This window comes from Lemur catta, chromosome 3 (genome assembly GCF_020740605.2).
Source record: "Lemur catta isolate mLemCat1 chromosome 3, mLemCat1.pri, whole genome shotgun sequence".
In the NCBI taxonomy this organism is placed as follows: domain Eukaryota; kingdom Metazoa; phylum Chordata; class Mammalia; order Primates; family Lemuridae; genus Lemur; species Lemur catta.
In genome coordinates, this window is record NC_059130.1 from 98,145,056 (window position 1) to 98,156,591 (window position 11,536).

General features: G+C 45.0%; 1 protein-coding gene across 4 annotated transcripts in view; it reads right to left on the reverse strand.

Moving 5' to 3' along the window:
- Positions 1–10,938, reverse strand: part of MACF1 (microtubule actin crosslinking factor 1) — a 314,885-nt gene extending 303,947 nt beyond the window's left edge. For all 4 annotated transcript variants that reach the window (XM_045548191.1, XM_045548189.1, XM_045548188.1 and 1 more), the window contains exon 1: positions 10,798–10,938. In XM_045548191.1, the coding sequence (XP_045404147.1) occupies positions 10,798–10,891 (94 nt within the window). In that variant the 5' untranslated portion in view covers positions 10,892–10,938. The remainder of the gene's footprint in view (positions 1–10,797) is intronic.
- Between the last annotated feature and the right edge of the window lie 598 nt (positions 10,939–11,536).

Below are 11,536 nucleotides of genomic sequence, written 5' to 3' on the forward strand. Positions count from 1 at the left end.
CAAAAAAAAAAAAAAACTCGGGTCTTCACAAGCCTGGTCCAAATAGAATGGAGTATACAAATCACAAAATCTTCATGGAAGGCAAAGCGCACAAATGTTTCTATACTCAACTACCCTGCGGAAGGTAGAGAAGCTAGCCTGTGAGATTTATGCAGAACTAGATCTGGAGTTCACTCTTAAACCAGTGAATCCTGTGCTCTGTCAGTGAGACAGATATTAAAGACCACAGGTGAAAAAAGCCTCTATGTCAAGAGTCGAGATACCTCATCCACAAAAATCAAATTAACTCAACAAATACATAAAAATTAACTTCTCCCTAGCAGGTTGCTAAATGATACTAATATAAACAAATGCAAAAGTTCCATATATGGTTCCTGCCCTGAAGCAGCATACAATTTTTCTGGGAGAACAAAATACAAACAAGCTAGAGAACAATATATGCAAACAATTGATAATCAATAGATGCTACATTTTTTTACCTTTTTTTTTTTTTTTTTTTGCAACTGGACTGCTGAGAAAAAGATGCAACATTTTCAGACAAACTACAAGGACCCCTTATTCTTCCATCAAACCTAAGCTAGAAAATTCTGATCCTGGATCAATCTGTCTGCCTTAGAATTTACACCACATTATTGAGTACTTCTGGGGCTTGAGGGAAAGAACACACACACAAAGCCCCTTACTTCCTTCCTCCTCACTCTCAGCAGATAACTTCATCCCTACTTCATAGAACAAGAGCATCAGGGGAAATTCTCCTAAGTTCCTAGACCTCTAACCAACCAACTTAACCAGCTGCACTCATACCTTCTTCCCTCCAAAATTTCTCAAAGACAAATCTTTTGATTCTAGATCCCATGCTTCACCAATTATTCTCTCCCTTCTTTGAATTTTTTTTTTTTTTTTTGAGACAGAGTCTCGCTTTGTTGCCCAGGCTAGAGTGAGTGCCATGGCATCAGCCTAGCTCACAGCAACCTCAAACTCCTAGGCTTAAGCGACCCTACTGCCTCAGCCTCCCGAGTAGCTGGGACTACAGGCACGTGCCACCATGCCCAGCTAATTTTTTTTTTCTGTATATATTTTTAGTTGGCCAGCTAATTTCTTTCCATTTTTAGTAGAGACGGGGTCTCGCTCTTGCTGGTCTCGAACTCCTGACCTCAAGCGATCCACCCACCTCGGCCTCCCAGAGTGCTAGGATTACAGACGTGAGCCACTGCGCCCGGCGCTTACAGACGTGAGCCACTGCGCCCGGCGCTTCTTTGAATTTTATTATCTCTCTCCTCTCCTACCTCTTTCCAAACAACACTTAAACATACTTAAGTCTCTCCTATGTTACAATAGATAAGCAAAACTCCCCCCATCCAACACCTGCCTCTATATAAGGCCTTATTCCTCTCTGTTCCTTTAAAGTCCAGGTTTCAAAGCTCACTGACTTCACTTCTGTACTTTCCATTCATTTCCCATAACTCCATTGAAAATGCCCCAGTAAAGGTGACCTTTATATTGGCCACCCATAGTCCTTGTCTTGCTTGACCTCTGCATAATCTGGCACTATGTGTGTGACACACCCTCTACAGCCTCCTTGAAACTCACTTTTCTCTGGTTCCTCCTACCTCTCTGGCCACTGCCTTTCTGTACACAATTTCCTTCAGGGGATCCTCTTTCTCTGCTCCTGAAGCCACCTTCGCCTTGAAGTTCCCCAGAGTTTCTGAATCAAACTTCCTCTCATTGTACACATACTCCCTAAGCAACCTTCTTCTCCACTCCTGTGGCTTTGGTTTGATAAGCTAATGATTGCCTCATATGAAGCTCTCCTGAACTCCACATTCTATACATCTACCTACTAGACATCTCTGCCCAGCATCCTTCAGGAACCTCACCTCAGTGCAACCTAAACTGAACTGAGTACCTCCTCCTGCACCATTATTGCCACCACTTCACTGCAAATAATCTTTCTCCTCTTATAGTCCCCATTTTAGTTAATGACACCACCCACACACAGATACCCAAGCCAGAAACCTGCAAGTCATCCTAGGCTCTTCTCTCTCCTCCTCATACATCACATTCAATTAGTCATCAAAATGCATGGATTCCCCTTCACATTTCTTGATTTGCCCACTTTGTTACATTACTTCCACAACCTTAGTTTAACCCCTGATCACTTCCTGTCTAAATTACGGTGACAGCCAACAGCCTCTCAACTAGTCTGCCACTAGTCTTGCTCAACTCTAGTCCTCCACACTGCTGCCAGAGGGGGAGTATTCCTAAAATGTCAATCTAGTCATAGTTTTCCTAGCCTAAAATTCTTCAATGGCTCCCAAAAGCCTTTAGGATAAAGTCCAAACTCCATGACAAACAAAACCAATCAACATTTTAGTCCTGCCCACTTTTCCTACCTCATCTCATTTCGCTTTCCTTCACATCCTACACGTCAACCTTACTGATGCCCTAGATTCCCTGCCCTCAAGCTCTCTCATCCCCTTATTCTGTTCATGCTGCCAAGAATGCCCCTTCCCTGAACTTTTTGCCCAAAGATCCTGAATCCTTTAGGTATCAGTTCAAGTTTCATTTCCTCTTGGATGCTGGAATTCCCTGACCCTTTCACACTGTGGCTGTATTGAGTACTGCTCTTCACTGCCATAGCACCCAGAATTTATCTACGTTTATAGCATTACCTATAATAGAAGGTAATTATTGGTTTACCAATATGTTCCCCTATTAAACTGTAAAATCACAGAGATGCAAGGACAATATTTTTGTTTCCTCGGCACTTTGCCTACTCCCTGGTTCAGAGCAGACATTCAAAAAATGTTTAATTAAATGAATAAATGGATCCTCCCAACAAGCCCCCTGACACCCAGGGATTTTAGCAAGATATAACTGAAGATTTCAGAGGGGATTTAAGGAGATTTCTTATGCAATTCTTGCCAGGTATTTATTTCTGGAAGCACACAATGAAGGCCATCCAGAGAATGGGGAGAATAAGTGTCCTGGGGCACTCAGCATTGCTAATTTAAATGAGAAGCAAAGACTAAGAAACACAACCTTGGGTCCAAATGCACAGCCCTATCTAACCAGTTTAGAAGGAGTAAAATCTTTAAAAGATGATTTTTATACAAGAAGAATGAGGACTTTCTTCTAGAAAAGTCCTATGATGAGGAGTAATTCTTTTTCAAGGCAAAATCTTCTAGAAAAGAGTTAGCAATGTTAGTATCTAAACTTTAGTCCCTAGACCTGCCCAAAATATTTCTCAAATGTATCCTTCTCCTCTTTAACAGTCAACCCTTTAACCTCATGACTTAACTATAACAGTAGTGTCCTAGAGAGTAGATCTCCACTCTCATCCATCTTTTACATAACCTCTGCATTAATCCTGACCATGGTACAAAACTCTGGTTCTTCCTACTGACATTCAGGACCTTCCTCCCTCTACCCTTAATCTTAATACCATTCTTTCCATGTTTCTAAGTGGCCCACCCATCTCCCCAGTACCAGTTTCCCCAGTACTAGGTACTAGAATACAGTGCACACAATGAGCTTATTCATTGTTGTTGACTGACTAAAAAGCACAGCAAAAAAAATAAAGAAATAAATCATTTCCTATACATCTCAATCTATCATCCTCCTGAGAGTTGAAAACCATGAACTCCAAGAGACACTTCAAGCAAGCCCATTCATTTCATCAACACAAAAGAATTGTGTTTATCTTTCTGAACAAAAATCACTATAGAAATTTGCTATGGTAAGAGGCATCCAGCAGTACAGCTGGCAAAGCTCCTACCCAAAAGAAAGATGTTGATTGACCAATTAATTAACTTTTCTTAGGCAACTGCCCAAATCATCCCTGATAATTGGAACACATCTCTGGTGGTTGACACATGGTCATACAGAAGAAAGTAATTTTGAACACAGAAAGAAAAATAAGTGCGTGTGCCCAATGAGAGCAGACTTGTATTATAACACAATTGTAGGTAGCCATAGCAAGTGGAGGATATCAGATCCCAGGCTGCCCCTAGGCGCGCGCGCGCGCGCACACACACACACACACACACACACAGCCCTGAGGGAAGCATATTATCTAAAGCTCCATATACTTTCCAGTGTTTTTTTTAACAATTTTCTAGATTAAACACATATTACTTTTATAATATGAAAAGAAAATTATTTAAAAATATAACTTGAAAGCACTGACATGACCGCCTCTTCTCTTGAGAAAATTTCCCTGCCAGTCACCCACATATATAAATATAAAAAGTCCCTATTCTCTAAGAGCATAAAACTTCATTAAGGAAACAATTCTAACAGACGTGAGACAATACAAGAATACTACAAAACAGCATGTATTTAAGGGACTAAACGTGAGGTAGACATAAGAGATCATAGAATAAAAGATCAATGTCTAATAGAGTAACAGGAGAAAGCTGCATGGAGGACACAGACACAGGTCTCATGCTTGGCTTGCATTAAAAAAAAAGGGAGAGATAAAATTTGCATAATCAGAAAGGGAGAGGGCATTTCAGGAAGAGAGAACATAAACAAGGGCACAGAGGCAGGTAAGAGGACCTAGGAAGAAGGGTTGCTGGGACCAGCCCAAATGGAGCAGAGAGCTGTTAGGCAGTAACAGTTGATGCAGTTGGGTATGCAGAGCAAGTGAAATTATGAAAGACCCTGAAAGCTGGAGACAAAGAATCACAGATTCCTTGTAATTTATCCAGGAACCAAGAAGCTTTGTAAAGAAAAACACTATTTTATTATAAGTAACAAGAAAAGTTGGAATAAACATTCTTAGATCAAGCCAAGCCAATGAACTTGAAAGGGCCCCTCCAGGCCAGAAAGTTAGTAAATGGCCCCAGTAGAAGCCAGGCGACAGAGGCTTCAATTCCAATCAAAACTATGAGAGCAAAAACAGGAGCTTTAGGACACCATACAACTTGGTCACAACCTGGCTCAATATATTATTATCAAAAGCTGAAAGGGCCAACCTTACTTAATAAAAGGAGGAAAGCCTGGGAGTTTTCAAAATCACTGAGAAAATGCTATAGGCTCACTTTACAACCCATGGCTGTTCATTTATGACTTCTGATCTTCAGATCTTTCTGTTCCTAGATGTGCATTCTGAAGAATTCTTTCTACCACGATCTCTAAAATCTGTAATTGGCACTGCAAAATACCAGAATAGGCCTCAGCTGATGCATTTCCCTGGCTTGTATTAGGTCTCTTGCCAATAAGCCCAACACAACGCAGTAGCTCCCAGAAGCACTGTTAGCACATGCACACATTTTATTATTTCAACAGCATGAATGTGGCCAAAGCTTGTGATTTCCCAGCAGACAGACTTGACTCACTTTCTGAATTAACAGTGTCCATGTCCAGAAGTAGCAATTACTCTATTGTTCCGACTAGAAGCTATCCACTTCAACTCTAGGACTACATTTAACCAAGAGGTTGCTTCAGAGTGTCACTTAGGTAAACAATCCCAAATCTTCAGCCCGTATTTTCCAACCACTGTGTTAACAAAATTTCATCACTTTGTACTACATTACTTTTGTATAAAAATTTCAAAGCGATTTACATATCATAAAACTTCTACAAGAGGAAAAGACATTCTCTATAGTTCAGAGATCTGGAAATGTAGGCCACTTAAGATGTGTAACTATACTTCAGAGGCTAAAAACTAACAACAATAATGATACTAACAATTAAAGCATTTTCACAATTATCTCACTTAACCCAACTCAATGCTCTGATTTGAAAACTTTGTTGTGTGATACAATGTGAAAGCTTCCTCCAGAAATCTGGAGCCTGGCTCTTGGACAATAATTTTAAGTCTCTATACCTAAATTTATCCATCTTTTAATACCATCTTTCAGGATATTATAAAGCTCAAATAAGACAATAAATATGAAACTGCTTTGCAAGGTATAAAGTATTATATACATGAATGTTTTTCTAAACATCAATGGCCTAATATATGCCAATAGCTCATCTTTATTGCATAAATCCCAAGAAGTTAGTATTATCATCCCTATGTTAACAGATGAGAAACACAAAAAATCAGAGAGGTTACACAACTTTTCCCAGCCGCACAACAGAAGTTAAGTAGCAAAACTAGGACTGGAGCCCAAAACTAAAGAAATCCAAAGCATAGTCTCTTTATACTACACCAAGCTGCCTTGCAAGTTTTGTATATTAAGTAAAATGCAGATCCTTCACTCCTATGTAGTAAGTTTTGTAAGTTGTTTTCTGTGATATGATAAATGAAAATCAGTCCTGACTAGCTTCATATAACCCATAGCACCTAGTGAAAACTCTGAAGTTTGTAAGTACCAGATGGTCAACGTTACCAACCTTGAAACGTGAATATTCTCTTTTATCACTAGTTCAGCCTGGCATATAACGACTCTTTAGTCCTTAAGGCTTCACGAAGACACAAAGTCTAATTCTGCCTGAACCAATTACCATGAACCCAGATTGCATTTGAGTTTTTTTGTTTGTTTGCTTGTTTTTAGAAACAGGGTTTCACTTTGTCCCTGCATTTGGGTTTTTTGTTTGTTTGTTTTTAGAAACAGGGTTTCACTTTGTCCCCAGGCTGGAGTACAGTGGCACAATCATGGCTCACTGTTAACTCCTGGGCTCAAGGGATCCTCCTTCCTCAGACTCTGGAGTAGCTGGGACTACAGGTGTGCACCACCACACTTGGCTAGTTTTTTTTTTTATTTTTTGTAGAGACAGGGTCTCACTTTGTTGCCCAGGCTGGTCTCAAACTCCTGGTCTCAAGTGATCTTCTCTCTTGGCCACCCAAAGTGCTGGGATTATAGGGGTGAGCCACTGTGCCTGGCCCCACATTGTGTTTGTTTTTAAACCTCCTCTCTAAAACCTAAAACTATGTCTATATGTGGCTTGCTTCTTCAGTAGAAATTTGTCTCTATCTTAGGAGATCTTGGTTCTCCTACCTCTCTGACTGTTCCTTCTTAGTTTCCTTTGGTGTTCATAAGGATCTCAATTCACAGAGAGGAAAACTTTCTGGCTGGCCCATATCACCATCTGGATGAAATATTCCTCAAACTGATTGATTTCTCTTTTGTTTCCATATATACCAAGCAGCCATCTGATAACTAATTCAACTTCATAAGCACTTTAGTACTAGGAAAAGGATGTCATGGAGAACAATGTAAGTATTCCAATCACTGGACATGTATTCTCTTATAATGAATTAATAAAATTGGCATACTAATTGTTGCTTGTAAACTCTCAATGACTCCCCCACTGCCCATGGAGTAAGACCATAAAAGAATCTTTACAAGCTGGACCCTGGGTTCTTTACAGCAGCAGTCCCCAATCTTTTTGGCACCAGAGACCAGTTTCATGGGAGACAATTTTTCCACAGACTGGGGAGGAGGGGATGGTTTCAGGATGATTCAAGCACACTACATTTCTTATGCAGTCAAATTTCTCTGCTAATGATAATCTGTATTTGCGGCTACTCCCCAGCGCTAGCATCACCACCTCAGCTCCACCTCAGATTATCAGGCATTAGAGTCTCATAAAAGTGCACAACCTAGATCCCTCGCATGTGCAGTTAACAGTAGGGTTTGAGCTCCTGTGAGAATCTAATGCCACCAATGATCTGACAGGAGGCGGAGCTTATGCGGTGATGCAAACAATGGGAAAAGGCTGTAAATACAAATGAAGCTTCACATGAAGTTTCACCTGCTGGCTGCTGCTCACCTCCTGCTGTGCAGCCTGGTTCCTAATAGGCCTCAGACTGGTACCAGTCCACAGCACAGGGACTGGGGACCACAGCTTTACAGTATCATGTTCTCTCGCCGAAACTCTAGCCCTTTAGTGGAATCCAACTATTCTCATTCCTTAAACCCTTTCATTCACTATTATACCTTCATACTTTTGCATGTGCTATTTATTCACTCTGTTCTCGCTGCACCTCACCCTCCTCCATCTGGCTAAACCTAATCATCCCTAAAAGCCTTCTCAAGTGACATTTCCTTTGTCAAATCTCCTAATGAAACCCAAGTGGAGATACTCATCCTTCCTTTTACTTCCACAGTACTTCATACATACCTCTGTTCTAGCACTTATCATAGTATCATAATTACTTGTTTACTTATATCTTACCTTTCCTAGATGTGAATAACCAAGGCCAGGAACCAGATCTCACTCATAATTCTGGCATCTCTAGTGCCTAACACTGTGCCACCTCTAACAGATTTAAGAATTGTTTGGAGGACTGGAGGAATGAAGGATATACCCTAGTTCTCTTGGTTGCTGCCCATTCTGAAATGTTAGGATCCAGAGATTTTTATCTAATGCATCCTGTTTACTGGCCAGCTACCTGAAAGAACCTTTGGAATATTTAGGAAATGAGGGAGAGCATTTATGTCCGTGCTGAATCATCTAATCCTGCCAAGACCATGATCACTACCAACACATAGGGAAATGGTTGCCAAGCACAGTTCTGGAAAACCTATGCTTGACAACCATTCCTAATACAGCTGCAATACCTACAGCTTTGCTCCCTTCACATTGCAAATGTATTACTTTCCTTCTCACCTTTGCCCCTTCCAGGAGCAGTTTGTGCAGCTGAAAACTTTAGCTCTCCTTCAGCATACAAAAATCCTGCTTCAGTTTATAGAATGAGGTGACTACAAATTAACAGCAGCAGTGAGAAAGTGAGTGAGAGAGAGAGAGAGAGAGATACAAGTAATGTGGTGGCCAACCAATGAGTGTTTAGAACCCCACCATCATCAAAATCTATTTCCCCATCTCTCTCCAAAACTAATACCTGGCATTATTCTCACAAACTTCTCCCCTGGTCACTCCATTGATTCCAGATCACCCCTCTGCTTAGACATACAGTTTTCCTATTAAGGCAGTAAGGGGATTTCTAAGTCTGGAAAATGCAAGAATTCCATACAGCAAAGTAACAAAGACCCGGATGCTAAGCCACTCTGACTTCCCAGTGAGAATGGTGCAGTGGAGGGGAAGAGAGATTGTTCTGCACCTATCACACAGCAGACTGCACAACAATCTCATCCAGAGCAAGTTAATTCACTTGGCCCAACCATTTTTGACTCATTCCACCTCTCAAGAAAGAGATCTGTGTCTGGGAAGGATTAAATTCCTACACACCTGATCAAAGTCCTTCAGAGGAAAGCCAAACTGAGTGAGACGGCTAAAAGGACTGAACACAAGGGGCCTCTCCTGGAACAAGCCCTACTGCCCCTCTTCCTTCCTAGTTTCATTTGCTAGGAGTCCAACTTCCTGTCTGCTGGAGGCAGCCAGCAATACCATCCAGTGAGGTACTGAGATTTGTTCACCTATTTTTGTTTTAGTTCTGCTGGTTTAAAGCTGTCACAGCCCAAGACAACCCCAGTGTACCTCCTCCCTCTGAAGAGCGCAGTGTTGCTCAAAAGCCTGCAAAGGAAACTTAATGGAACCATTCACTGGGCAGCATTTTTTCAATGAAGTTCAGCAGCACAATCTAATCTCTTTGTGCTCTGAAATGAACCACATTTCTTAAAAGAAAGACCACAGGAGGTTGACAGAAAACTTGCTGCAGGCAGGAAAAGCTGGACAGCTTACAGGAGCTGATGCAGAAGGGAACAAGTAGAAGCCCTAGCAGGTCCATTTTAGCATTTCATCTCTCTATTTCTTTTTTTTCCTGCTGCATTCCCAAGCAGAGCTCTAATGGCACAGGAAAAAAAGAAAAGAAAAGTAAAAAAGGAGGGATTTACAGCTTCTTCATTAGTTTCCCTTCACTGGGTAGGTGTAGCAAACAAGTAGCTGGACTCAGTCATAAGGGCCGAAATTTCCTCTCCTTCACATGAAAAGAAACTAAAGGCCTAGTCACAAGGGCCAGAGCTAAATAGGAGAAAGTGCTGCCTATGTAGTTTCTGGGAAAAATCTTCCCTTCTGTGGAAAGCACAACTGCCACCCCAAGCAAAATCCCAGAAGTGGATGTTAAAGATCAAAGCGGGGGCCTCCCAAGGCCACGCATCCCTGGCTTCCACTTAGGAAGCACCTACAGCAGTTAGGGAAATGCAGTCCACATACACTCTGGCCTGTCAAAACTTTCTCTGTATGCACCCAAGGTTCGGATTAGGCATTAACTTGTAGAACTGCTTCTCAAGAGAGCCTGCAGGGGCTGAAATCCGAGCTCCAGGACAAATCTTTATTTTGCGGGGGGGGGAAGAAATAGACCCCTGCCTCAATCAGGCCCAGACCCCGAGGGGGAAGGGGGTGCGAGAAGGCCTCTCCACCCAAAACTGCACACTCACTGACACCGCTGCCCACCCCACCCCAAAGACACCAAGGTGGTTCGCACCCTCGGCCTCATCTGACACTCAGGGAGACAAAAGGGGGCGAGGGTCCCTCACGGGCACGCAGAGGTATGAGCCTCTCCGAGGGGAAGATCGCACAGAGAGCAGAACGGGTGGTTTTCTCTCGCGCCCAACTCCTCCTCCTCCCCAGCAACTCCCCACAGCAGTCGGTCTCCCGAGCCAGCGCCTTGTCTCGCCTCCTTCCAGCTGGGGCCAGATAATAGGGCAAATAATGTAACTGGTGATATGAAAGCGCCGACTGCCCTAGGAGAGGGTTCCGAAGGCTTATCTCCACTCTGTAAATAAACTGGCCCCGGGAAACAGCAGCTTAGAGCCAAGCCCCAGTGCGGGTGGGCGCGACCCCGCCCGGCCGCCCCACCTGCAGCGGGCCGAGCCGACCGGCTCCGGAGGCCACGCCGCGCCGGCCCGCGGGCCTCGGGCTCCGGCCAGTCCCCGGCCCTACCTTTGTAGCGCTCCAGCACATCCTCGTACGCCTGCACAAACTCCTTCTCCTGGCTGCGGTTGGCCGGCTGCTGACCCGGCACGTAGCCGGCCATGGCCGCCCGCACCGCGCTCTCCCGGGGCCCGGGAGGGCGCCGGTTCCAGGCCCGCGCGCTGAGGCGGCGGCAGCGGCGGCCCCAGCCTCGGCCCTTTGTGCGTCTCGGGGGCGGCGGCGGCGCCCTCGCTCTTCGCTGTCCGCTCTCTGCCCGCCTCGCCCGGCCCGGCACTAGCGCTCCGCTCCTCAGCCCGCTCGCACCCGGCCCGCTCGCGCTCCGCCGGTCCGGCTCGCGTTTCCGCCTCCCCACCCCTCGGCCCCGCTCCTCCCTCAGCCCGCCCCGGCGCGGCGACGGCGGCGGCGGCGAGCTGCGGCGACGGCGGCGGCTCCTCCTGTCAGGAGCGCCAGGCCCGACCCGCTCCCCGCCCCTCTTCACGCCGCCTCCGCGGCCCGGCGCGTCCTCGGCTACCCGGCTACGGCCGGCGGGGTCCGGGGTGCCCACACGGGGCCGCCGGTGGCTGCCGACCACCTCCTGGCCCGGCCTGGGGGCCGAGACGTGGGCAGCGAGGCCGGCCCACGCGGGAGTCCGGCCGGGTGGGAGGCCCCTTGGCGTCAGCAGTTAAGGCTGGGCCGGCCGAAGCGGCGGAGAGACCCGGGCCGACTCCACAGGGTGGGCGGCAGCGCTGACCTACACCCGGAGCTGGGA